The sequence below is a fragment of the Dicentrarchus labrax genome, unplaced genomic scaffold (genome assembly GCF_905237075.1).
Source record: "Dicentrarchus labrax unplaced genomic scaffold, dlabrax2021, whole genome shotgun sequence".
NCBI lineage: Eukaryota > Metazoa > Chordata > Actinopteri > Moronidae > Dicentrarchus > Dicentrarchus labrax.
The window spans coordinates 15,776,587-15,804,314 of record NW_026136702.1 but is presented as its reverse complement, the minus strand read 5'-3'; the positions used below and the strand labels follow the sequence as shown (position 1 = coordinate 15,804,314).

Below are 27,728 nucleotides of genomic sequence, written 5' to 3'. Positions count from 1 at the left end.
ATTTTTTAAAAATGTAATTTTTGGAGACAAGGACATTTTATTGGGAAATTTATATCATTGGGAAAAAAAGTGTAACAATACTACATCTTACTGTAGCTTGAAATGTCAACACCAGTCAGGGTCAGTTAGGCTCAGGAAACAATTGAGGATGTCCTCAGTGCTGTGTATTTCCAGAGTGTTACTGTGGTTTTAAAAAAAAACTTTCCTTAATCACTACTCACTCCACAACATTGTTAACAAACCACAAACTATGAGCCACGTTTTCCTCTTTTTTTGACATTTGGTGCCACATGTCAGCAGGTATCACAGCTTGTTACCATGGAAACCTGGCTCTCAGTTCTCAGTTGGCCTCAGAGCAGACTGGCTAACCTTTTTAGGCTTAAAATCAGTACAGTACATGGTTTTATTTTTCTTAAACTATCTAACTTGCATGAGACAATCTAAGAGCAAAGACCCAGAGGTGCTAGACAGCGTATCATCAAAACATCAATACAGGGACTAGATTAAGAAGGCTGCTCATGGTGGCCCACAACCTTACACACACTGTTTGTGTGTTTTTCCTTTAATTTCTCACCCATCTGTACCCATTGCAAATTGTGAGTAATTCTTTGATTTCATTTTATTTCTTAGGAAATTCCCTATAAAATGTCTGTGCTTTGGAAGTCATTTGGCTTGTTGCACTATACTGTATATGCTAATTAGGCTAGGTAAAGATACATGATCTGATTCTACGATTAATATGGGAGTAGATGGTGTTAATCACTTTGTCTGAATATTTGCCCAAATTTAAACATTTCTTCAAACACAGAGGTTGCAGACAGATAACAATGATTCAGCTGTTGCTGCTCAGTTTAGCAATTAAAAAGACAAAGGATCTATTATAAAAGTATATAAATATTTTTAAGAAAATTGAAAAAGAGCCTAGATAATCCTTCTATGTTGATTTAACCTACCCAATTAAAATATTACAAAGGCGTAAAATGAAGTCTTCTAATTTCAAGCTTCTAGGTACTTAATTAGGGGATCAGATTGAGAGAGCTTGTTTTTTTCGAAGCATTTCCCATCTTCTATAACTGTTGGGTATTAATCTAGCCACATTATAGGTTGGTGCAGTAGTTTTCTGTTTCTGAGCTCCAGTAAGGTTCACCATTAACTCAAAAGTGCTGAGGTTGATTGATTAAAGTAGCTTCTGGCTGACTGTGGGAGAAACATCTAGATACATTTTTTTTATAGTTTTGTTTTAGAATTTCAATAGAAACAGGGCACCAAGTTCTTCTCCACATTAGTTTTCCGAACATCGGATTACATTCTGCTGATGCCCCACAAAAGTCATTCTCTATAACCTGCAGAAATGTTTCAGCTGGGCACCAAGGTACAAATGAATTGTACATGATGCAGTTTTTATCTACAGAGATGACCCAGTGATTCTGTGGAATGCTAAATATGACACTGACAATATGACTGCACACATCAACAGGATGTAGAAAGACAGCCAGCTGCAGCACATTCATTTCTAGTTTTTGTAGCTACTGAGGCCTTGTATGAAATATGGGGAAACAAGTGTTCTGTGTAGTACACTGATAGAATCAGTCTAAGCTGGAAACCAACTCTGTTCCTCTTCCCTAATGTACTCGATTGCTCCTTCGACAATGTAGATTGACAACTTCCTTTCCTGCAAACCCATCATTGTTGTAAATAAGCTCACACAAGCACAACAACAAGACCAGCTGACTGCTTCCAGTAAATGTATGACCTAATGCAGTGATGATTAATCCAAACAAGGTCATCTTATCGAAAAAGGTATATAAACACTGTGGTATATTGCACTAGATGGTGGCACAATTGTAACTAAATGTTTTTTTGTGATCTGCCTTCTGCAGTTCATTTTATTGTAATTGGAAGATGTTTATCTGTCACTGGCAAATGCTGGTGTGTGAATTTTCACTGCAGCCAAATAAGAGACTATAAAATTTCCATGGCAGGAATTTTAGGATTAGAGCAGTTTTATTATTATTATACTTTAAACCACAATTTCTATTTCGTTTCATTCCAGGACAGGGTGAGAGTGCAGAGGAGAAGCCTGTGGAGGGAGGCCTGCACCCAAGCCCAGAGCCTTCTCCAGATGAACTCTCCAGCCCCAACCCAGACCAAGCTGCCCCCCTGCTGCAGGCCCAGCAGAGGCCCCCATCCCGCGCTGAAAGAGAAGAGATGCAGTCTGGATCAGGGACAGGGAAAATGGATGTGGAAATAATTGAAACCGGTGCCGTGAAAGATGGAGTGGACATTCAGAGCTCTTTGACTGGGACTGACAGAGAGCAGCCAGAGCATGAACCAACAACAGAGAAAGACCCAGATCAGGACAGAATAGAAGAGGAGAAAGACGATGAGGATAAAGATGCCACAGACAGGGAAACAGCTGATGAAGGTCTGCCTCCCTCCAAGGGTAGTGAAGATGAGAGTGAGGAGGAGAGTGAGGGGCAAAAAGAGCCCCCAGATGCCAACAATAATTCACTGGAGACTGCCCAGGACCGCCAGGATGATTTAATCGACATCCCAAAACCTCCTGCACAGGTAGAGCTCACTAATATAGAAATAGGAGTAAGTTGTTTTTTTTTTGAGAGGTTTGAATTTGAATGGTATTTCAAAGGTCCAGTGTGTAACATTTAGGAGGCTCTATTGGCAGAAATGAAATATAATACTCATAGGTATGTTTTCATTCGTGTAGGATCAACTGAAAATAAGAATCGTGTTTTCTTTATCTTAAAATGATAGTAGTTACTCCTACACCCTTGGAAGGCTGAGCTGCATTTAAACGGTTGCAATCTGCAATTTCTCCACTAGAAGCCACTAAATCCTACACACTGGTTCTTTAAAAGAAATCAATTATATTATTGTTGCGATTATTTTGTACATCATGGGTAAAACTCTGTCTGTCTCTTGTGTTGTCTCTCAGGCTGAGCCAGTGGAGGAGACGTACTGCTCTGATGAGATCGAAGTGGTCCTGGTAGACAACTCTGGTCCCGGGCCTGCGTCAGCTCACCTAGACGACAACGACACAGTCAAGATCATCATCACTATGAGCTGTGACCCTGTGACTGCTGCTCAGCTGGAAGAAAGTGTCAAGCAGAGCCTTTTGGAGAATGCACAGGTAAGAATACATTTTGATTTTGCTATGTAGCAAACTAGCCCGTGTTTCCACCAGTTTTGAGTGGAACCATTGTAATTGGATCAGTCATCGACAGAGATCTGGGAACCAACTTTTCAGGTTCCAAACTAATTTGTTTTTGGTTGAAATGCTCCATATTGTTCAAACTAAGTGTGTGTGACATGTCTTTGTGTCCTATAAGGCTCAGAAGGATGCAGGAGAGTGTCACATCAAGATCCCCGTCATCACGTTCGACTCCCCTGAGGAGGAGAAGCAGGAGGTGGAGGAGGGAGAAGAAGCGACTGTCTCAGAGGACGACCCCACCTTGAAACAGACAACAAGCCAAAGTGAAGAGTTTCACATGTGTAGAGAAACAACCAGTTCTGAGTTCACCACTCTGGAGTGTCAGGATCCAGACCAGGAACATGTTGGTCTGCAGATGACTAATGACAGCACACCGAGCCCGCAACTGACAAATGATAACAGCTCATCAGGTATTGATGTCAACTCCCACCCGGATGACACAGATCCTTTGGATCCTAATGTGGATTCACAAGGTTTCCTGCGTCTGCCGCCAGCTTTGGGCCGCTATGGGCCCGGGGGAAGGACTCACATCCGTGGGCTGAGCATGGACAGCGGGAAGGATGCCGTGCTGCTTTCAGACCGGTCACATAACACAGTATGTTGGCAGTTCAGCTCTGTTTCTATTTCTGTATCTTCATCCCAGTTATCTCCTTCCATCTGTCCATGCACACAAAAAACATTTGTCTCTTTATCAGACCACCATGACCAGTTCCAAGTCAGATCTGGAAGCAAAGGAGGGCCAGATTCCCAATGAATCCAACTTCTTGGAGTTTGTTTCCTTGTTGGGGTCCCTCAGTACCAGAGCGGCAGGTGCCAGCACACAGGAAGACGAGAGGCCAGAACGCAAAGAGGAAGTGGGAGCTGCAGAGGAAGGTGAATCTCAGTAGGAGGGTTTATTCCTTTACCTCCTTTATCTACATGTTTTATAGGGCTGCAGTTAATGCAGATGTTTATACAGGAGTGCAATGTCAGCACTGGTTTATGAGCTGCAATAAACTCCTACTTGGTCGGTGTTTGGTCAGCTTCATAAGGTTAAAGCTCCGTATTAATTATGTACTAATCTAGAGATATTAATATCATAGATTCATTTTAACTGTTGAGTTCAGATTATGAGGGTGTTTTTAGCCCTGCTAGACTGCGAGGATGCTAATGTTGGGCAGGAGGTCACTCATTTGCTCAGTTGGTGGAAACTTCTTTGGTGAAATGGGATAAATGGAGCAGAAGAGCTATTGAAGTGTATACCTTTATTATATTTTATATTTATATATTTTTTTATACTGTTGATGATTCAAATGATTTGAAAGTGTCTTTGAGCAAGATACTGAACCCCCAATTGCTCCTGATGCTGTGCACCAGTGCATGACTGTGGGTAAACAAGTTAGTTTCTGTTTGTGCCATCACTGTATGAACGTGGCATGTAGCATAAAAGCAATTTGAGTGGTCTGAAGACTAGAAAGGCGCTACTCAAGTACAGTCCATTTACCATTAAACCTGCCTTAAGTGAGTTGTTTGACCTCTTGGGGGCAGCAAGCTGCAAACACGGCATTGCCTTATGAAGCTAAAATAGTGAACATGTTAGCAAACAGTTGCCAATTTGCACATCCAGCAGACACATTTGGAGTCATGTTACTAGTCAGTCTAATTTCCACCCTCCTTTAGCTCGTTTTTTGGTCTTCATCAACTCCTGAGATAAACATTTACCTTGTAGCTTGCTAAATTCTCACCTATATTCACAAACCTAGTCACTTACTTATTCACTCAGTAATGTTTTGGGCCTTGGAACCAAAACAATGATCTGAAAGATGCTACAACTCCTCATGGAGCTGAGGGGCATTGCAGAGATCTCTATGGGTTCAGTACTTTAAGTAAGTCCTTAAACGTAGAAAAGAAATATATATTGGAGCTTAACATTTAATATTCGTAAAAAAACAAATGTTACATTTGCGTTTGATCTATTTGCAGAGAATCTGAGTGCAAATTCCAGACCAGAAGAGACGATAACAGAGTCCAACACGGACAACAAACCAGAGAGACCCAAACCTCCCACCAGTCTGCCTACCGACACACTACAGGCTATACCACCCACACAAATCCCTATAGTCTCCCCTGACAGGTACACATGCCTCTGCACTGATATGCTTCAAAGAAATATTCCCCCCCCACACACACACACACACACACACACACACACACACATTTACAGTACTTACATACACTTAAATACAGATTTGAGCCCAGCTCTAGTTGATTGTGTTTTCTGTCTGCAGTCCACAGACAGACAGAGAGAAGGATCCAGACTATGATTCCCTGCCTTCTCAAACCTCTCAGTCAGAGAGCTCCATGCTGCAAGTCATCTGCAGACCAGAGGCTACCAACAAAGAAGATGCCTACACCTTCCATACTGTACACAGTAAGCATGTTTGAGGAATCTATTTGTGCTTGCACAGTCTGATAATATTTTGATCTTTTGAACAAATATACAGTGTGTGAGAAAGCCAGCAGCTGATGGCTCCACTTTTGAAACAGCTCAAAAAGCTGGTAGATTAAATGACATTTTTATGGAATGTTTCCAAGATGTTCAGCTGTTCAGTCTCCGATGTCTGTGATGCTAAAAAATCCCTCATAATAGATTTAATGGTCCAGTGTGTATTTTTTAGGAGCATTCAGTGGCATAATGGAATTTCATATTTATAGGTATTTTTTTATTTGTGTATATTCACTTGAATATAAGAATTGTTGTGTTTTCGTTACATTAGAATGAGCTGTTTATCTACAGAGGGAGCGGGTCCTCTTTGTTGGAGGCCGCCATGTTGAGCCACCATGTTTCTACAGTAGCTCAGAAAGGTCAAACCAAACACTGGCTCTAGATAGGGCTGTTTTTTGTGAGTTTAAGACACCTTTGTTTCCCTGTGCTTTCAATGTGACTGTTCACTGAATCCTATGCACTGGTCATTTAACTAGTTATCTGCACGATTCCAGTTACTGCACATTACGTATCCACAGAGAAACTGTGTGTTTGTCTCATCAGGAGACAGGCCTCGTAAGCTGTATGCGGAGCGAGCTCTCAACCTGCCTCTTGGAGCAGAGCTCATCACTGGCAACATGTGGTACTGCTTTTAATATATTATATATTTCTTCACTCACCTGTTCTTCCTTTTTCTGCTACCTGTCAACCTACAATGCTTCCATCTTACCATACTGCCTTTTTCAATCTGTTCCTCGTAAACTATCATAGCTGTCTTTGTCATATCAGGTTTATTCCACATATTAACTGTTTCATGTGTGTTTATTTGTCCAGTGACCTGCTGTCAACTTCTTCAAACTCAGAGTGTCAGGACGGCCTGGCAGGTGGTCACACCGACTGCCCTTTCCAGCGACGCATCATCCCAGCTCACAGGCTTCGGCCACGAAGGACCCACCCTGAGATATTTCAGGTGTCCATCTGCGTTCTCTTTTTCTCTTTTTTCTTTCTTGTTCTGCATGCCAATAGCATCCATGATTTCCTAAAGACAGGAGAAAAAAATTTATGCTTGTTTGTAAAGCTATACCTATGCACAGTGTGGTGGGTCTGCCAAATGGTTGTAAAGCTGTTATTTTAAGGGACCCCGTGGGTTTTTAAACCACTAGTAGTCAATAGTAGTGCTATGGAGCAATGTTTTTTAAAGTGGGTCACCATTTTTCAATGATACTTGTTCCCCTGATGGTTTCATACTGTTTCACTGATGGACAGTTAACATGGTAACGTGCAGAGAAATGTAGTAATGGGCCAGAAAAGGGCGTGAACAAGAAGACTGCAAGCAAGCAAACATGAATGTGTAGGGCTTGAAATCTTCCATAAATTGTTTTTTGGGGACGGAAATGCTTTTTACATATTTTTTTAGGGCTCAAGGATACACATGAAGTGTTTTGATAAGAAACATTGAATCTAAACATTGCTGTTTCATCAAATTTGCATTTTCTACTCGTGAACATCACAGAGCTGACGGGTGAAGTTTTGCCATAATGAGTCCCCAGAGGGCGACATAAATGTTTGTCAACCAACTGGTAAATGGGATTAGTGTTTTCTTTCTGTCACATTGTATGACGGAAGAAATATGAGTCATTGCTGCTGTTTGAACCAGTAGCCAAATGATCAGTCCTGAATTAGTCGAGTCCAGCTTATATCACTCCTGCTGGATGCAGACCAGCAGGAGTGATATAAGCTGCCTGGATCAGGCATTGAAGCTGAGACAACACAGACTCTCTGCTGAATCATTAATGCACCACTTTGTGTATGTGATTGTTGCACGTCGTAAAAATAATGTTGTGACTATATACTTACAATGATACTGCTGGGCATTGAGTGATCCTACATGCAAAAGCATCTAGTTATAAAACACACAGACTCTTGTTGTTTCCTCTGAAACTGCAGTTGAATTCATAATTTGTGTTTGTGTGCATGTCAGGAAGAGGACTCTTTGGATGAGTCGTCAGAGACTTCCACTCAGGAGAAACCGACCAGGAAGATTTATTACAAACTCAAACTGCTTCCTGGGAAGTGGATCAACATTTTATATGACCGACTTACCCTGCTTGCCCTTCTGGACAGGTAATACATGAAGAACCTGCCCGCAAACTCTTTACACTGTTGTGCACACACAAGTCCCAAGTCTAGAAATGAAAACATCATATACATTATTCAGCCTGGAAACTCACACTTAGAAAATAGTATTTAGATTGAACAAAACATTTAAGAGACATTGGTATATATATGTTTTTAAATATTTTTGCTGTGAAACTAAATTATAACATCACTGCATTGTTTTCAATGTGTGTTGTTAGTGGTTTACATTTCCCATTCTCCTCCAAATCCTGATGAAGAAGAACACCAGTCACTCGATCTTTGTTGTCTCATCTCTTTAAATCTGAAAAACCGTTGTGCTGGAAAAAGGCAGTACATTTTATAACCAAGTCTTCCATCAAAGTCAGTTCATTTTTGGTCAATTCATTTCTTGGGGCAAATTTTTCCAGTTTGATCAATCAATGTCATGTCTTGCAATCAATACGGGAGCAAATGAGCATCAATTTTGTGCAAGAATTATGTGCTCAATTAGCATACGGTATACGGTATGCCTGATAAGCTACTGAATGTGCATTTGTATGTTCGGTTTTTGTGCAGAAACCAGGATGTTCTGGAGAATCTAGTGGCAGTCTTCATGGCCTTCCTGGTTTCCTTCCTGGGTTTTGTGCTTCTGAACCATGGCTGCTTCAAAGACTTCTGGGTCTTCCAGTTCTGCCTGGTCATCGCCAGCTGCCAGTATTCCTTACTGAAGGTAAAAAATGAATACAAAATCTCTAATATCCACCCTTGGAATTACTATTTGTGACTTTGAGCATTGGACCAAACTGTGATGGTCTTAGGAAAACCATTCCACTGCTAAAACCACTGTGTGAGCTCACAATGTGTGCCATGGTGACCTAATGTTTATTAAAAGTATAAATGAGTTCAGACTTTTCAGTTCCTGTTTGCTCTCACTCACTTCCTCTCTGTTGAACTCAGAAGTAACAGTGCTGTTTTCAATTGTTTCCATGTTAATGAACAAATGTTGATTCAATATTGGCTTCTGTGGGTTTGTTTTCCAGAGTGTTCAACCGGATGCAGCTTCACCAACACATGTGAGTTTAAATACTAGTTACTTTGTTACCGAGTATTTGATTCTGAGAGTACAAACACAAAACAAAATTCTTGAAAAAATCATATTTGGCCGCAAGATAGTTACCAATATTTGGGAAATTTGTGCATCCATGATGACCCTGTTAGTGAGTTTAAACTCATGAGTGATGTTCCTCTTTACTCGTGCATTGTCAGTCTTTGGTGTATGATGTCATGACAGTTTTCATTTCCATAATAATAACTTTGCTGTGTTTTGTGTTTTTTTTTGTGTGCACTCAACCTAATATGACCGAACGTAGTAGCAGTGTTTGAAATTGTGATTCCATCAGCTGTTGGTATTATTTAGCAGTTATTAAAAGCAAGGTGAATCTCTGCTGTCTTATCCAACATCCTAACCTGCGTATGCTCATGTGCATGTCTCCAGGGTCACAACCAGCTGGTGGCCTACAGCCGAGCGGCCTACTTCTGCATCTTCTGTGCTCTGATCTGGCTGCTGGAGCAACTGCTGAGGAGGAAGGACCTGCCCGTCTCCACCCTGTATGGAGTCACCATCGTCTGCCACGACGTGCTGCACTTCATACGAGACCTGCTAGTGGGTAGGGATGAGACACACACACACACAGTCCTGCTATTACACATCATCTGTTTTATTTGTTATTGTTTATTATTGGCTAATATTTCTGTTCAAAAACTTGACAGATACTAAGAAATTTCTTTTGTTTAATGCATAAAACAGGTTTTACCTACTGCTTCCCAATCACCTTCCTGGTGGGCCTTTTCCCTCAGATCAACACCTTCACCATCTACCTGCTGGAGCAGATCGACATGCACCTTTTTGGAGGGACAGGTTGGTAAAAAAGAAAGGCTCTAACCTTTTGATTTCAGTAATGTGTTCATGAATCCAGATCCTAGATGGGTGTTAATTGTAATTTCCTGGTTTTACTGTCATTTTGGCATGCTGTGGATTTGTGGCTCTAGTTTTATGCCTGTTTGTGTGTGTGTGTGTAATCTGTGTAATTTGTATTCAGTGTTAAAAGCCCCTGAAAACTTTAAATATTTAAGGATCAGTGTGAGGGATTTAGTGACATCTAGCTGTGAAGTTGCAGATTGCAACCAGCTGAATAACCGCTTGCCTTTCAAGTGTTTAGGAGAAACTACAGTGGCAGCAAAACCGTATTTAGTGTTTGGTCTGTGCGTTCTGTGCTGCTGTACAAATATTTTCCTCTGCCAAGTTAAAAGGCAAGTGTTTCTCAACAACATTAAATATTCATGACTAAAACAACCAAAGATAAAAACTCAGCTAACCTGCCTCATCAGGACTGTGTTGGTGCGGTTAGATCAGATTTGATTGACAGTGATCAAACTGCTATCGTCAGATTCTGATTCACATGTTGGTAAATCCTGATTGGTGCATGGAAAATATGTGACATCACCTTTCTCCAACTAAGCCCAGTGGAAAGAGCTCAGAGAGAGAAACACAGAATACAGAACTGCCTCTTGTGAAATGTCACACAAAGAAAAAAAATCTGTTTTCAGGGCCTTTAAATAATGGTGATCTCCTAAGTGTAAGTGCTTTGTTTCTCATTGTTTAAAACGACTGCGAGTATTTTCACCTTCACTCTAATTTGTGTGTCTCAGCTGCTACGAGTCTCATCTCTGCAATCTACAGCATCCTGCGCAGTCTGATCGCTCTGTCTCTGCTCTATGGTTTCTGCTTCGGAGCTCTCAAGGTACAAATTAACTGGATAGAAAACAAATCAGAGCTTAGGTAGGGGATGTGAATATAGCCCTTTCTCCTCTCCTCTCCTGTGCTCTCTTCTTTTTTTCCCTCAGAGTTTTGAATCTATGCTCATGGTCATCCTCAGTTCAGTTATAAATAGCGTGCAGCCAGCGAGGCAGTTTCAATGATAGAACCAAGTAGAGCTGCAGCAAAAAAAACCAAAATGTTGCTATTCATTTTTCAAAAGTGACTACAAGATTGCAGCTGGCGGAAAAAGCTTTTAAGCCGTGAAGATCTAAAGGCAGCCAACTCTGGTTTTAAAGGCACAGGATTCACGCAGGTGCATGTGTGCATGTGTGTGCTTACAGGAGCCATGGGATGAGCAACACACCCCAGCCCTGTTCTCTGGATTCTGTGGCCTGTTGGTGGTCTTCTCCTACCACCTCAGCAGACAGAGCAGTGACCCCTCCGTACTACTGTGAGTATCAGTGTGTGTGTTTGCATGCACACACTTAATTCTCTGTAATAATCTTACAGTCACAGGTTAGAAAGGTGCATGGAATCAAGAGAGCTGAATTCATTGACATGAGGAAATGAAAATATACAGTACTTTACTGCAGATGAAAAATGTTTATCATTATTATTTATTTGAGTTATTTTCACCGAAATAGGCAGATAGACGCTTCATGATTGGTATTGGTGAATTCCTGCAGATGCAAAATAAAACATAAACATAAATTTTCACTTTTACTTTGTAACGCTGTTAAAGCTGAATAAAGATATTGTTAGAATTATAAGATAAGAGGTTAAAACTTAAAAAAAGGAATGTAAAGGGAAAGTATTTCACATGTAAAAACCTACATTTCATGTGTTTTTGTTGTAAAGAATACATTTTATTTATTAAAACTGCCTTCTGCCTTCGGTTGCTTTACGTTTTCTGAGAAAAAACTGTTATTTAAGAAATAAGATCCTCTCTTCCCACACATGTAACATTTTTATTTACAGATCTCTGATCAAATCAAAGATAATGCCCGCTTTGGTGGAGAGTGAGGAAGAGGAGGAGGATGACACAGAAAGTAAAGACCCGCTGCCCGAGAAACTGCAGAACTCTATGGTGACTAAAGATGATTATATAGATATAAACTGATGTTAGATCAATAATCTTGTTAGTGGAAGATGATGAGTAATGGTTTAGGTTACTATCAGCCACTGGATAATTTATCTCTGTGAATGCATAAACACCCTGTTGATTTATTGAACAGCTTATTGTTTTGAATTGCAGCCGCCCAGAACCATATTAGCTCATGTCAGGTCACAGTAATTATCACAAAATCAATACTCATTAACAGCGTGCACGTACATTCCGGAACAGACACACTGTATGTGAGAGTCTTAAACTCAGCGTTGCATGCGAGACAATAAAACAATGTTTGCTGTCGATCATTGTGTGCGATTACAAGGAATTATGCATCGGAGAAAACAAGCCTCCCGCTGCCTTTTACAGTATTAATGGGGATTGTGACGCCCTTAACTCTTCTCAAGCTGCTGCGTCTTTGATCTCCAAAAACTGAAGGCTCAGAACGATTAGACAGAAATAATCACACACCTAAATGAGTCTGACAAACGAATGTGTTTTCATTCAGTGTGGATTATTAATGACTCAAGCTCTCCCTCCCTCTTGTACTCTACAGAAAGAGATTCTGCTGTCAGATGTGGTCGTGTGCTCCGTCGCCTACATCCTAACCTTCGCCATCACTGCGAGCACTGTGTTTCTGTCTCTTAAGGTGAGACTTGACTGTTTGCTCTTTCTGTACGCTCCCTTTTACCTTTGATCTCACATGGTCAAATTTAGCAGGAAGACAATCTCTAAAGGGTTTTGTCTAATTATTAATTTTCATTATGTTTCTTATGTACCAACTTGCTTCCAGCCTTTTGTGACCATTGTGCTGTACGCTCTGGCGGGGACGGTGGGGTTTGTGACCCACTACCTGATCCCCCAGCTGAGGAAGCATCACCCCTGGTTGTGGATATCCCATCCGGTCCTCAAGACAAAGGAGTACCACCAGTTTGAACCCAGAGGTCAGCAGTCCTACTGTATATAGCCCAGAGTTGTGTGTTAATAATTAAGTATGTGAACCCCTTGATCAGCTACAAAACAGCACACCCAAACACCTAGACCATACAATTCTCTAAATGTATTATTTATTGAATATAGATTATTTATGTTTGCATGTTAGGTCAAAGCACGCCTCCCTGGCAGAGGTAAATAAGATAAGGGTTTCCTTTTCAAAATGGCCATATATATGTGACTTGTGTTACTGAATAGTGAGGGTAAGGATCCAGTGTGTAATATTTAGGAGGATCTATTGGCAGAAATGAAATATGATATCCGTAGCTATGTTTTTATAAGTGTATAATTACCTGGATATGGGAATCGTTGTGTTTAAATCACCTTAGAATGAGCTGTTTCTATCTACAGACAGACAGTTTCTACAGTAGCCCAGAACGGACAAACCAAACACTGGCTGTAGATGGGGACTTTTGAGTTATTCCAGACTTTCGCGGCCACCATAGTTTTCTCTACACACTTCACAGCCCATTCTCATTCCAGGTGGTCAAATACAGTGCTCAGCAGTGTTCGGTTAGTCTGCAACTCCACAGTGTTATTTTGTTATTCTTGCTTCTGCTACAGAGGATGCTGTGCTGATGTGGTTTGAGAGACTATACGTGGGGCTCCTGTGCTTTGAGAAGTACGTGGTGTACCCCGCCATTGTGCTTAGCGCGCTCACTAACGATGGCTTCGCGCTCAGTCACCGCAAGAAGCTGGGAATCCAGTGAGTGAAGCCACAAACACACAGAATCACCTCACACACACATCGTTTCCACACATCTGCAGTATGCCTGTCCATCAGAGTGTGTGTGGTGAACCACCTGTTGAATCTGACGTCTAAACTCTTGTTTGTGCCGCCTCCAGCTGTGATGTTCTCCTGACGACGGTTGCTGGACTGAAACTCCTGCGTTCATCTTTCTGCGATCCCAGCTTCCAGTTCCTCACTCTGCTCTTCACGCTTGTTTTTTTCCACTTTGACTGTCCGCATGCCTCCGAAAGCTTCCTGCTGGACTTCTTCATCATGTCTATTGTCTTCCACAAGGTGAGAGAACGGGGAGTGATGATAGACCTGATAGAAATATTGTCTCAGAGATAGATACATATCAGAGACGCACGATGATAAATGGAAACCAGCATATATTCAGCAATAGAATCAAACTCATAAATATAAAGCAAAAGACATAGAGGGCAAACATAGCTGCACTCAGATATTAACACAGCAGGAAACAGGCAGACAGACATCACTTGACTGAGCTTTAAATAATTTCACTTAAAGTGGAACTTTTACACACAAAGGTCAATTTATTCACCATAGATGTGTAATAATAAGCATCTGTAAATAGTTGTATAATGTCGTCTGTGGCTGTGGAGGACTTTTGTCGTGTGGGAGAAAATAACCCTGATAATAATAGTGAGGTTATCAGCTCTGGTATTAGAATAAACTTTTTTTTCCTTTAGAAAGTCTGCATTACAACCTAGAGGTGGGATGTTTGAAAGACGTGGGCATTTACCAGTCGGGCAGGGTGCAACAAAAATATGTTATAGAGTTGCATTATGGGAATTGTAGGACTAAAAGTCAGGACGTCTTGGCCTCTGCAACTTCAATTTTGATCACAGAGGGGGACCACTTTAAAAAGGGACCAGTAATGAAAACTGTCATTGTGTCATTGTGAGTCCATTAAAAGCAACAGAAACATTTTTTATTTTTTTATTTTGAATGGTTTTTATTATTATGATTATTTTGTATATTTATGTGTATCAGCCCAACCTGCTGTTGACAGACAGATCTGGACTGAGATGTTACTGTAGGAAAACATGAAATATGACATTTTCAACTGTACTGCCTTTTATTTGGTCTTATGTTTGTATATACCAGTTACATACATAGTGAAACGGATTACATTTATACACTGCAGTAGACCACAGAGGGCTTACTAACATCTATAGTGATGCGGAGGAATGTAACCTTTAACACACCCTCTGTTCTGTTTAAGTCTGTGCATAGAGGACCGACTGCGTGTTGTTTCTGTTTCTGTTCAGATGCGTGAGCTGCTGCTGAAGCTCCATTTCATCCTGGTTTACATCGCTCCCTGGCAGATCGCCTGGGGCAGCGCTTTCCATGCCTTCGCTCAGCCGTTTGCTGTGCCTCGTATCCTTTCTCTGAGACCTGTGTGTGTGTGTGTGTGTGTGTGTGTGTGTGTGTGTCTGCATCAGTACCTGCAGTTTTTTTCCTTGACTGGTGGGTGTGTGTGTGTCCAGACTCAGCCATGCTGCTGCTTCAGACTCTGCTCACCACTGTCTTCTACACTCCGCTGGCTCCCTTCCTGGGCAGCGCCATCTTCATTTCCTCATATCCGCGGCCCATCAAGTTCTGGGAGCGAAACTACAAGTACGGCAATGAGTTAATTGAACTGACAAGTGTCGTCAGCCAGCCTGATAGAGCTGTGCCACTATTATAAACACGTCCGTGAGCCACACTGTTGCACTGGCTGACATGTTCCTTTATTACTATGAACATGGGCACTGTGGTTTATTTTGAGACGATCCCACATATAATACACCATCCTGCTGCTGTAAATACTCGTAGATATTATAGTAGAGAGTATAGTACAGCACCAAAACAAACTTTTCTTCCTGTTTGAGTAAGGTTTGATAAAAACTACAGTGCCCAGGTGTTTTTAGAAAATGAATGAGGCTTTTAGGAGAAAAATCACCTGACCTGCTTTTAAATATTTATAGCTTTAGTGGAAAAGAATAGGGAGCCACAGACACAGTAGGGAAGTCGTACCGTTTTGAGAAATGGACTAATGACTTCTTCCATGTCGTTTATGAATTTAAACAATAAGATCAATATTTTTATTTGTGGAAGGAGAAATCAGTCCCCATTGTATTGAGCTGAGCAAGGCAGTTTAGCAGCTAGACACCCTCCTCCTCACCCTTACACAATGTAACCCCTCTGTTCCCTCTCACTTATTGATGTGAGAGACTGTTTGTACTTCAGCTCACTGAAAGCACTCCAAAAATACTCCAGCAGCTTTGTTGTGCAAACTTGAGAGACATGACATGAGGCAGCCTGTGAATATATTTAGACGCTGTTGTCTGTATTACAGCTGAAACAGCATCGTCTTTAATGGAGTCAGATCTTGGTGTTTTAGGCAGTAGTTAGACGAGATTTCAAAAAGATATATTTTCTGCATTAGCTGTTTTCCACCTGTTTTGGTGGCCATTTTAGAATAGATTTGACACGTAATGATTTGTAAGCTGTTCCCATCAGCTGCAACATTATATTCACCTCAGTATAAGAGGTACCTTTTGGTGTCTTAACAGTTTCAACATATGATTTTTACAGTTTTTTGTCTGTCCCTTGCAGCACAAAGCGTATTGACAACTCTAACAGCAGACTGGTGTCCCAAGTGGATAAGGAGACAGGTGAGTTCTTTCTAACTGCGCTGTTTAATTCTCCTGTCCTCTCTAAATCAATATTTCATCATTTATTAAAGATCACTTTTGAAGATCTAGAATAAATTATTTGTTTGATTGATATGTTCAATATTTTCATTGTGTCATTAATGTGAAGAGATCAAAACCTTTTTATCCATATCCACTCAGCATAAAAAGGTATAAATTAATGTCTGCTAGTTTAGAATCAGTAAGGGAAGGAAGCAGTCAAACCTTTTCTTTCTACTTTTTTTGCACATTTCTTGTTTTGCACTGTTCTTGACACCCATCTATCTGTCTGTCTGCTTTTCCCGCTGTCCTTCTCTCACAGGGTGTGATGATAGCAACCTAAACTCCATCTTTTACGAGTATCTGACTCGCTCGCTGCAGCATTCGCTCTGTGGCGACCTTATGCTGGGCCGATGGGGCAACTACAGCGCCGGAGACTGTTTCATTCTGGCTTCTGACTACCTCAACGCCCTGGTCCAGCTCATCGAGATCGGCAACGGGTTGGTCACTTTCCAGCTGAGGGGTCTGGAGTTCAGAGGTACAGTTTGACCATCCCTACCCCCTTTCCCCTTCCTTCAATTTTCTCTCTGAATGAACAATGAGCTATCTTGCTGTTTGACTGATCACCTCCACCCCTAAGGTACGTACTGCCAGCAGCGAGAGGTGGAGGCCATCACAGAGGGCGTGGAGGAAGACGATGCATGCTGCTGCTGTGAGCCGGGTCACCTGCCCCACATGCTTTCGTGCAATGCGGCCTTCAACCTGCGCTGGCTGGCCTGGGAGGTGATGGCCACTAAGTACCTGCTGGAGGGTTACAGCATCAGTGAGAACAATGCCGCCACCATGCTACAAGTGTACGATCTGCGAAAGCTACTCATCACCTACTACCTGAAGGTACGTTTCATTCTGATTTGATGTGATTGATTGATTTAAAGTTACTGTTGTGTGAATGTGATTAGGGTTAAGGTTAGGGTTAGGGTCATACAAGTACGCAAACAAATTGCCTCCTCATGAGGTAACTGGGCGAGATATTGATATTTATCATTTGTTTGTTATTGGTACTGTATTTCTTAAAAATTCCAGCTCAGATGTTTTTAACTCTATTACCTAATAAAGCTAATTAAATTTTTAATTGATGACGTGACATCTAATTTTGAAACAGATATTGTAGCATATTGGTTAGAGATCATCATGCCACTGTTTGCAAATCTTGGTATTTTAAAGAGCTGCAGGTGGTGGCAGGATAGTATACACAGAAGTGTATACTATGTGTTAAATTGATAAATTAAAGTATATAACTAGTGTTAAATTAAATTATAAATTATTGTAAAAATAGAAACCCCCTCTATTTTCAGCATAGATCAAAAAATGAGGCTGAATTTTACTTATTTGGACTTAGAAGAAAACTTTTTATATTTTCTGGTTTTAGTGGGTTTTTTTAGACACATTATCACACTAAAACACAGCAGCAAGTGATCATTCAGTCCAGAGAAATCTAGACTCACTATTTTTTTACTGTTCATGTCTTTAATTTCTTCATTTTCTGCTTGTTTTTACAGCCGAGCATATTAAATGTGATCTACTGAGATCCTGCTACCCATTTTTCATGTTTTTAAGTTGATATTTTATTATACTGATATTAAGAGTCACCTGTATGGCAAGGTACCAAGTGCAGCTTTAATAAGGCATCACTTTTTGACATATTCATTCACCCTTTAAACTGAATATTCTACTTTTAGACCCTTACAGATTTGCTGGCCAAAAGGTTAAACCGTTTGATTGACAGATAGAGAATCTTATGCATTAATCATAGTTACAAATGGAAGCTTGCCAATAGTTACTCCAGATGTCATTCATTTCTATCTCTTTTTCTCTCCTTATATGTAGTATTTTGCTTTTCTCTGATGGTCCTTCCCTCTTCTTCCCTCCCTTCCTCCGCCTCTCCTCTCAGAGTATCATCTACTACCTGATCCACTCTCCGAAACTGTCCACATGGCTAAAGGATGCAACCGTCCAGGATGCGCTGCAGTCCTACACCAAGTGGCACCACATTGAGCGTGACCCTCAGGTCTTTAGTGTGAAGATCGATGAAGACTACGTGCATTGCCTGCAGGGGGTGACGCGCGCCAGCTTCTGCAACGTTTACCTGGAGTGGATCCAGTACTGTGCTGGGAAGATGGAGACGGTACATCACTGAAACATTATTATATCAAACGTTATCATGGGTTTGAGAAGCTGAGGGATTTTCTACTTCTGCTTATTATGATTGCAACTAAGAATTATTTTCTGAATTGAATTGTGAGTTTATGACAATTTTAGGTCCACTGTTTTTAATTATTCAATTTGTGAAATGAGCAAAAGGAAAACAAAAGTTGAATTACGGTTACAATTAAACTGCAATTAAAGTTGCCAATCGTTTCTGTTAACAACACAACATTTAATCATTATTATTGTTTTTATTTGTTTTTTGTTATTTTTTGTGTCCAGCCTGTGGACAGTGATGAAGACTCTGCTTTGGTGACTCTGTGTTACGCTCTCTCTGTCCTCGGGAGGAGATCTCTCGGCACGGCATCACACAACATGTCCAACAGGTAAACCTTACAACACAAATAGATGAATGAATTGCCCGTAAGCTCGCTCTCTGAATTGAGTCGTGTGGGAAGATTACAACCCCTGTTTGACATTTACATGTAAATGTTAAATGTCAAAACGCAGTGTAACAGTAGCATAAGTATGGAAGAGCCACAAAGTCTGAAAAAAGGCTCAGCAATGTGAGTTACACAGTGATGTCTAGCTTAAGTTAGCTTACATAAGTAAGGCTGTGGCACCAAAACATCTTGTATTTGTATTTAATTGAGCAAGAATGTGTTTTATTGATTTTGAATTCAACTTATTCTGTCTTCTTTAAAACACATACATATGTTACATGAAGTTAAATGTAATCTAGCATTAAGTGTGTTTTCTGCATTCTGGATTGAATTCAGAAAAATGTTTTATGTTTTATATAAATATAAAGAATTACACATAATTGTACAATTTTATTGGTTGTAAAGTCAGTGGTGTAAAAAGAGCTGGTAGATGTTTCCCCGCAGTTTGACAGACACACCAGAAGGGGGCGTTAGCAGCTAAATCTTTAACCACACACATCTTTCAAACAGATTTCTGCACACTTTTCGCCTTCATGTGGTTTACATTCTAAGAATACTTAATACTTTCATAACCTCCCCCTCTTTCTCCCTCTTTCTCTCTCTCTCTTTTAAATCCCCACAAACCCTTGCGTTCCTCCAGTCTGGAATCATTTCTCTACGGTTTCAACACCTTGTTTAAAGGCGACTTCCGCATCGCCACGAAAGACGAGTGGGTCTTTGCTGATCTGGACCTCCTGCAGAAGGTGGTGGCTCCTGCTGTCAGAATGAGCCTCAAACTGCATCAGGTGAAGTGTGCTGTGCTTCTGAATGCTGCTGCTACATCCACACGTCTTTGTCTTTGTGTTGATGTGTCCTCACTTGCTCAGAGACATTGTTTCATCTATGGCTGTGGCTCAGAGGCAGAGCGGGTCGTTCCTTAATCGGAAGATTGTGGGTTTGATCCCCGGCTCCTGGTGCCACATGTCGAAGTATCCTTGAGCAAGATACTGAATCCCAAATTGCTCCCGATGCTGTGCATTGGTGTGTGAATGTGTATGAATGTTAGTTTCTCTTCGATGGACTTTGTGAATGCGTGTGAAAAGGGTGAATGTGGCACATAGTGTAAAAGCACTTTGAGTGGTCGGAAGACTAGAAAGGTGCTATACAAGTACAGGTCCATTTACCATTACCATCTACAGTTCAATACATTTTCATTTGCGCATCATTCAACATTTCCATTAATATCTTAACGATGGCCATTTCTCATCCTTGGAGTTGGCATTTCCCTTACATCTGATCAAATTCCGCCTTTCCTGCCCTTTCAGGATCACTTCACATGTCTGGAGGAGACCGAGGAGGCATCTATCTTGTATGAAGCCATCACCAACTACCGCAGCAGCCTGGTCATCTGCCACGAGAGTGACCCCGCCTGGCGTAAGGCTGTGCTATCCAGCCGCGACACGCTGCTCACGCTGAGACACATGATTGATGACGGCACGGATGAGTATAAGATCATCATGCTGTACAAACGCCACCTCAGCTTCAAGGTCATCAAGGTAAGACGGCTGAGGGTGTCGGTGGAAATAGGGGGTTTGAAGTGGGAAGATGTTGGTACGGAAAGTGAATGAATAATGTCTCCTGCCTTTATGCCTTCTGTCTTCTATAGCTGAGCTCAAATGTTTATTTTTGTTTAGAAGCGGCTGCAGTTTCAAATCTGAACAGAAAAGTGAAATATGATCACAAGAGGCCACATACAACTCATCCGAACTGAATATATTTGGATACAGCTGAGAAGGCCTACCTGAGTTGCAGCACAATAACTAAATGAATGTAAAGCAGTGTGTCTCCTGAAAAGTACAAGCTTGCAAATGAGAGTTTTTTAACATTAAAAGAAGAACGTTTTTATCGACCCATTGCACAAAATGACCACAGCAGGGTTGTTGACTCTGCAGTTACTTTAAGTGCTCAGATGTCCTGCTTAACTCTGATGTGAAAGGAATAGTTTGACATGCACTTAATTGTGTTCTTGTGAAGCATTAGATGAAAAGATTCCAAGGGTAATTCAGTCTTCATCAGCACATAATCTGTTAATTAGTGAGCAGAGTAAGCTAACCGACTGCTAACTGTAGTCCTGCAGGCCTACGGATATGAGAGTGGTGTCCATCCTCTCTTCTAACTCTCAGCAAGAGAGCGAATACCCAAATTTATATCCAAAAATGTCAAACTATTCCTTTAAGGAAGGTTTTTATCAACCCATTACACAAAATAACCACATTGTATCTGTGCAGGTTTTAGTAGTTAATCATTCTCTTTTTAAGGGCACTCCTCTGCCACATTATGTTTCAGTTATTCAGTTATGGATGGACGATGGTGAAACTAAAACATATAAATGTCTATATGAATATGTAGAGTATATACTGTATATGTAACCTCTCTCTGCAGATCAATAAGGAATGTGTGAGAGGTCTGTGGGCGGGCCAGCAGCAAGAATTGGTGTTTTTACGGAACCGAAATCCAGAACGCGGCAGCATCCAGAACTCAAAGCAAGCTCTGAGGAACATGGTCAACTCGTCCTGCGACCAGCCGCTGGGCTACCCCATGTATGTGTCACTCGCTGCTATGCTGCTATTTAACGTCCTTATCTTTACAGTTTTGTCTATTTGTCTAAACGTCTTGTTGCTGACATTTATTTTATTATTTTTTAGGTATGTGTCACCTCTAACAACATCATACGCAGGAACGCACCGAACGCTGCGCAGCATCGGAGGAGGGGCTTTAAGCCTGGATGTGATTCGTTCCTGGCTCTGCACTAAATGGTTACGGTCGGTTTAGAATACATTATTTAAATGATTATATAATAATTCTTATTATTTTGGCATATTCAAACCTTCCCTCCTCAATCAAGAGCACAGTCTTTTCCTCCTTCCCTCCTCTGACTCATACTTTCCCTGTGACAGTGCTCTTCAATTAACATTCTTCACATGCTAAAGAAAGACTCCCTCATCATTTTTTATTTAGTTCAGTCTGGTGGGTAAAAAACGCTGTAACTGAAAGGTCATGGGTTCAGCTTCTGGAATAACCATCAGTCTCGTAGGGCCCTTAAAAAAGACTGGATAAGAGGCTCAGTTGAATTTATGTTTGAATATTTTGGAGCACACACTTACAGTAAAAACAAAGGCCATATATAATCAAATTCAGCTGAGGGTTATTTCTCAGAATGGCCTCCGTCTTGTGCAGCCAACATTGTATTGGGGTAGACAAAATATTATTTCACAAGAGACAATTTTTACTTTTAACTATTGCAGACACTGCTGCAAAGGAGGTTGTATTGGGATGTTCGCCTACAGCATTTTCCAGCACACAATGCAGTGTACAGTAAATACATCACATGCACATTGGTTAGTTAAGCTGGTAAATCAATGTCAAGTATTTGAGCTGTTAAAGAGCAACATAAGGGTTAAGATCATGTGCAAGGGGCAAAAAGATGCAATGACTCGTGAGACGATGGTAACTTCGTCATGTTCACTTATTTAGCTGATTGTATTTGGTGTAAATCACTTTGGATGAGGTGCAAACCGCATTTTAATGATACGGCTGTCTGCTGAGTGAGAGCTTCTCTGTGGATTTACAGATATTGACTTGGTGGAAATCAGTGCTGTGGAGAGACTTCTTCCGCCAACATAATTTAGTTTTAAATACATGTACAGGGACAGTGGGAGTGCACACTTGAGAGAAAGCTTTCTTCCTCTGGCTCTACATTGTTCTCCTCCTTCCCATCTCTCCCTCCCTCTATCCGCTCGTTTTCTTTCTCAATTCCTCTTTTACACATTAGCTTCAGCATAGCTTATTGTATAGGTTATGCATTAGCCTCTGCAGGTCAGCTAATAGGGTGTCTTTGTGACTTTGTGGCTTTCTCTTAATCTTCTTAGATGGCTGAGTTTTCCTTTCAGATTAGATTAGATTGTTAATCCTGTTTCATCGGCCTTGAGTTAAAGGTGTTGTCTTAATTTCACTAAGTAGCCAAGGAGATTGGCCGTGCCTCGTCAGCCAGAACGCACTTAACTAATTTAAGAGGAAGACTGCACCAGTGTGTGTCACATATGCTAGCACAGTTATGTAACATCTCCCTCTGAGTGTAAGTTTATGGGTGTGTGTGTGTGTGTGTGTGTGTTTAACCAGCTGAAATAGTCAAGGCTTGCTAAATTTTTTATGGCCCTTTGCCAGTTTGTGTCCCTTGTGAGAACATGAATAAATAAATCAGAGCTCTTTCTGTGTGTGTTTGTGTGTGTGTGCAGGGTGCGTAAGGACAACCTGACCAGCTGTAACAGCGGCGTGAACATGGAGGATGTGGACTGCGGTGCTGGTGGTTCATCCTCGCTGAGCCACAACCGCCCGTCCTCCGTCACGTCCAACAGCCTGAGCCTCTACCAGCACAGAGCCAGGACGACACACAGCCACAGACACCACAACGCAGGTACCCAGCAACTCACACACAAACACGTCTCATTGTCCTTGTGGAAAACCTCTTATCGACTACACTGATTCCTGAGTCCCTTACGCATTGTAACTTTAACCAGAACATAATTTAAACCCTAAACCTAAAATCATGTTTTAATTTAAAACTTGTGCAGAGAAGCTTTTGGTTTGCATATATGTACAAGGGTACACACACACACACACACACACACACACACACAGAGGGATGTCATAGCTTTGGGTGTTTTTATTAGTTTTTGAATAGTTTTCCATTTTTATTTACCTTTTTGAAACTACATAACTTTAACTTTAAAAATTTGTAATGACACATTTAAAATTCAGTACCCTCAGGAGTTTTGATGCTATAGCTTTACTTGGTCTTGGTCCAGTAGCTTATTTTGGATAATAGAAACCTTTAGTTTTATTTTAACTTACATTTTTATCAGGATAAGTCCAGTGATATTCTATATATTTTTTTATTGTCAACAAATCCCATGAAAAGAGCAAAAAACAAAAACAATATACATATATATTTTTGGCTTTATTTTTAAAGAGACAGCTGTAGAGAGACGGGGGGTGGGTAGAGAGAGAGGGGATGACATGCAGCAAAGGGCCGCAGGTCGGATTCGAACCCAGGCCGCTGCAGCAACTCCGTATATGGGTTGTCAGCTCTACCAACTGAACTAACCGGGCACCCCAAAGACAATATATTTGAGATTTTGAAGATTTTCATCTTCGTAGGGTAGATAAGTTGTAAAGTACTGAGGGATGAACTTACACATTGTTTTGGTCTTTTCATGGGATTTGCTGGCGGTGAGGAAAACATTGAATAACATGCTCTTCATGTTTCAGTATTGTTTGGCTACTTTTAGTGGTATTTTTAAGGCAGTTTGGTAGTGAATATGTTGGCAGTAGAATGTAAGTAATGCAAACAATGAACCATGATTAAACAACAATCTTATTTCTTGTAATTTTGTCTTAAAATAGTTCATCAGTCTCAACACAACACAATATCTATCGTAATTAATTTGGTATGGTTCTTGTTTTTATATTATATTATATTATAAACATATGTATTTCTGTGTCTGTGTGTTTCTGCAGCCAGGAGAGAGTACCGCAGTCGCTCAGTTCAACCTCAGAGTCAGCGCCCCCCCGTCAGCAGCCAATCAGGGCCCATCCTGGACTCAGGCTCCACCCACGGGCTTGTCCAGCGTCTGTCCAACAGTCAGCTGTCCTTTAACACGTCTATAGCCTCTATATTCTCCCAGGTATACGCACACACAATGTTCAAATCAGAATACTTTGCTCAGTTGTATCAGAGAATAAATAGTAACCAGAGGATCTTTCGCTCTCTTCAGGTCCCGCGTCTCTCAGGAGCTGGTGGGATCAGCTCACAGCTCCAGGCAGCGCAGCACCAGCAGCGCTCCAGCCAAGTACGGGCTCTTACACTTCTATACATACATTGGCCTGCACACTACAGCACACGTTTGACAGATGAAGATCTCAAAACGGGCACATTTTAAGAAAAACAATGTTTCTGTCATATTTTTTTAATGTTTTTTTAACCAGTGGTGTAGTGGTGCCTAGAAAAGTGGGTATACTTTTTCTTAAAGTGGCCCATCCTGCAAAGGATAAACGCCCTGTGTTTTAAACATGTAAGACTACTCTTGTCACTTAACTTCTGCTGCTTGACAGGCAGTAAGGATCATTATGAAATTAACCATAGCCACAGAGATGCAGTTTTTGCAATAAATACTGGCCCACAGACAGGTGAGACGACTGCACAATTATGCATTTTGAGTGAAGTATTCCTTATTCCTTACTATGTCATGCCTTCGCCAACCTAGGAAAAAAAATTCAGCTTGAAGAACACTACTGAATGAACTGCATCAGAGGGGATTTAGGAGTATGTACACCAAATGCCGACTGATCTATAAGTACCGTGCACTACACCACTGTTTATAACAAACAAATGGATTCCTAGATCTACACACACAACAAGAAATGCCAACTAAGCATAATAATAAAGAGAGTATTAAAGGGAGTCAAAACAAAGAAATCAACTTCAGTTGAAGTGAAATGTTGCCAAAGTTGCCATTACTAGATTAAATTGTGTGTAAAAATAGTGTCGCATTTGCAGTAAAACCCCTGAATTACACTGCATTTTATTTGCGCAGACGTTAAGTGAGTTGATGTTATTACCACAATCGAGTTTAAACCGATGTTCAGGGGTTTATTTTTGTCATTATCATAAAAACTCATCCATGAAACAATTTCACAGCTGATGGCCAAAGCTTGTGATTATATTATCATTGACTACAAGTTATTCTTAGACACCGCCTACTGTCTCTGATAATTGTTTGTACATGAGCATATTTGTGTTTTGTGCTCCCATATACCATCTCAGTGTTTACTTCATCTCCTTTGTTCAGGTCTCCTCGTCTTCGTCCACTCTCAGCCTGCTGTTTGGGAAGCGTAGTTTCTCCAGTGGTCTGGTTATCTCTGGGTTGTCTGCTGCTGAAGGGGGCAACACCACAGATACACAGTCCTCATCCAGTGTCAACATCGCCATGGGGCCCTCACACAGGTCCAGCAGCAGAGCCACGCAGGTAGGGAACAAATCAACAGATAGACGGGCAAAGACCCTGCCTCTTTATACGCTGTCTGAGTGGCTGCACCCTCCTCATATTGGCCTTATACACAACGACATCATTGATCACCCTCAAGTCAAAACCACCTGTTGGTCACCCATTTGGTCCATGACAAGGTTTCTGAAAGGGTAATAGCTTGACTTTGATATTAAACGGTTAAAAAGATTTAAAGCTATTTGTAATCATTAAAGGAATACATGGAAAAGGAAGCCGTGTTAAGGTTGTTGGGAAATCTTTTTTATTTTTAAGTTCAATAAAAATACATTTTACATTCTGGTTCGTTCAGTATATACATGATGACATTACAATGTTTTTATGTTATATGTAGTCCACTATAAACCTATATAAAGGCCCAGTCATGCATAAAAAGTAAGTCCCCAGTGAAGAAACTGCGACATGATCTTACCTCCTACGCTACCCCGAGGCCAAAATATCACTGATAATATTACTGTAGCTCATAATCGAACTGGCAGAGGGGATAAACCTACTGGACAATCCGTACTAAAAAATTGCTGTATGAACATCACAATATTAGTGTAGTTATTGACTTATTCCATCCAGCACTTTTATTTGTGAGGTGTATCAGTGTTGCAGCCTCTGGTGGCCACTAGTGGGGCTCTAAACTTTAAAGTCTTGGCATTATTTATTGCATTATTTGAAAATTTGAGCAGCAGCTTTGTGCTAAAACACAGAGAATTAGCTGGGAAATTAGTTGTAAAAGCCAGTAAGGCAACAATCAACAATCTTATCAAACCACTGGAACAACTGAAAATAAATCCTTAATTTGACTTGAGATGCAAAATAATGTGAGTAAAGTACAGGTTTTAACAAAGAATATTGCTTCCTCCCTTTCTCAGTGGACATCAGAGCCATATGAGAGTATAGACGCGACCTATTCCAATGCCGCCATCACGGTGAAAGACGGCGTGCAGTCAGGTGACCGAGGCTACAGCCAGGGATTAGACAAGACCCAGGAGGACTCAGCATCTGCCTCAACAGCTCCGGAGGCGTCGGATCAAAAGACTGTCTGAGAGAGAGAACACACACACACACACACACACACACACACACACACACACACACACACACACACACACACACACACACACACACACACACACACGAGAGTGCCCATACACATGCCCATATACAGAGAGGACTGTATGAAAAGTAACACATATATACATCCATACAGAGGATTGTATGAGAGAGCACCCATGCACACCAACCTGCCTCCTCTCCTGTCCTCAGCATGTGGTCTCACCCTGTTGTCTGAATGTAAACAAGTCTGAAAACATGATCTTGGATCCGATTGATGAAATAAACACGTTTTTAAATGAACCTCTGGTCATGTCACCTATAGTCAGTAGGTTGTGATGGGAGGCTCACACTTCAACACTGTATGTTGGGATGATTGTTACTTTGATTTCTGGATTTCTACAATTTTGCATTCATCAAGGCACCATAGAAGAAGTGTTACCTGTGTGGTTCTACTGAATGCCAAACATCCCAACAATTTAAAAGTTACTCTGAAAGATTTTAATATTTCACTTCTGTAACATTTGAAAGCATACAAAGCAACCCCTCCAATGCTGCCATATATTGTTGGGGCCAGCATGTGATCTCTGAGACCTTTCATCCTCCATTCAGTATTTTGAGCTCCTCACCTCCTCTAAACACCCAATACAAAGGAAACACTGTAGAGGCCTACTCGACAGTGCATACTTGTGATGAATAGTTTTACACTGTGGGCCACAGTGTAAAACTATGGGCCGCCTTAACCTAATGTTAGGCCCCGGGGCTGAGAGGTTTGGT

The 27,728-nt window shown here is 41.1% G+C and overlaps 1 protein-coding gene across 2 annotated transcripts in view; it reads left to right on the top strand.

Annotated features, from left to right (window-relative positions):
- The window catches only part of pcnx2 (pecanex 2), a 30,778-nt gene extending 3,524 nt beyond the window's left edge, over positions 1–27,254 (top strand). Inside the window, exons 5-40 of one of the 2 annotated variants that reach the window (XM_051419784.1) lie at positions 2,054–2,571; positions 2,954–3,148; positions 3,348–3,824; positions 3,925–4,102; positions 5,192–5,342; positions 5,497–5,639; positions 6,258–6,336; positions 6,528–6,663; positions 7,675–7,817; positions 8,388–8,541; positions 8,852–8,884; positions 9,307–9,478; positions 9,619–9,729; positions 10,521–10,612; positions 10,971–11,080; positions 11,608–11,716; positions 12,294–12,386; positions 12,531–12,681; positions 13,295–13,436; positions 13,577–13,754; positions 14,753–14,861; positions 14,972–15,101; positions 16,083–16,141; positions 16,482–16,697; positions 16,800–17,053; positions 18,111–18,344; positions 18,647–18,750; positions 19,448–19,592; positions 20,112–20,342; positions 21,229–21,386; positions 21,492–21,602; positions 23,082–23,260; positions 24,364–24,530; positions 24,621–24,695; positions 25,695–25,871; positions 26,771–27,254. In XM_051419784.1, the coding sequence (XP_051275744.1) occupies positions 2,054–2,571; positions 2,954–3,148; positions 3,348–3,824; positions 3,925–4,102; positions 5,192–5,342; positions 5,497–5,639; positions 6,258–6,336; positions 6,528–6,663; positions 7,675–7,817; positions 8,388–8,541; positions 8,852–8,884; positions 9,307–9,478; positions 9,619–9,729; positions 10,521–10,612; positions 10,971–11,080; positions 11,608–11,716; positions 12,294–12,386; positions 12,531–12,681; positions 13,295–13,436; positions 13,577–13,754; positions 14,753–14,861; positions 14,972–15,101; positions 16,083–16,141; positions 16,482–16,697; positions 16,800–17,053; positions 18,111–18,344; positions 18,647–18,750; positions 19,448–19,592; positions 20,112–20,342; positions 21,229–21,386; positions 21,492–21,602; positions 23,082–23,260; positions 24,364–24,530; positions 24,621–24,695; positions 25,695–25,871; positions 26,771–26,944 (5,888 nt within the window). In that variant the 3' untranslated portion in view covers positions 26,945–27,254. Of the gene's footprint in view, positions 1–2,053; positions 2,572–2,953; positions 3,149–3,347; positions 3,825–3,924; positions 4,103–5,191; positions 5,343–5,496; positions 5,640–6,257; positions 6,337–6,527; positions 6,664–7,674; positions 7,818–8,387; positions 8,542–8,851; positions 8,885–9,306; positions 9,479–9,618; positions 9,730–10,520; positions 10,613–10,970; positions 11,081–11,607; positions 11,717–12,293; positions 12,387–12,530; positions 12,682–13,294; positions 13,437–13,576; positions 13,755–14,752; positions 14,862–14,971; positions 15,102–16,082; positions 16,142–16,481; positions 16,698–16,799; positions 17,054–18,110; positions 18,345–18,646; positions 18,751–19,447; positions 19,593–20,111; positions 20,343–21,228; positions 21,387–21,491; positions 21,609–23,081; positions 23,261–24,363; positions 24,531–24,620; positions 24,696–25,694; positions 25,872–26,770 lie in introns of both variants that reach the window. The other variant, XM_051419774.1, reaches the window with a different exon arrangement.
- The last annotated feature ends 474 nt before the right edge of the window (positions 27,255–27,728 follow it).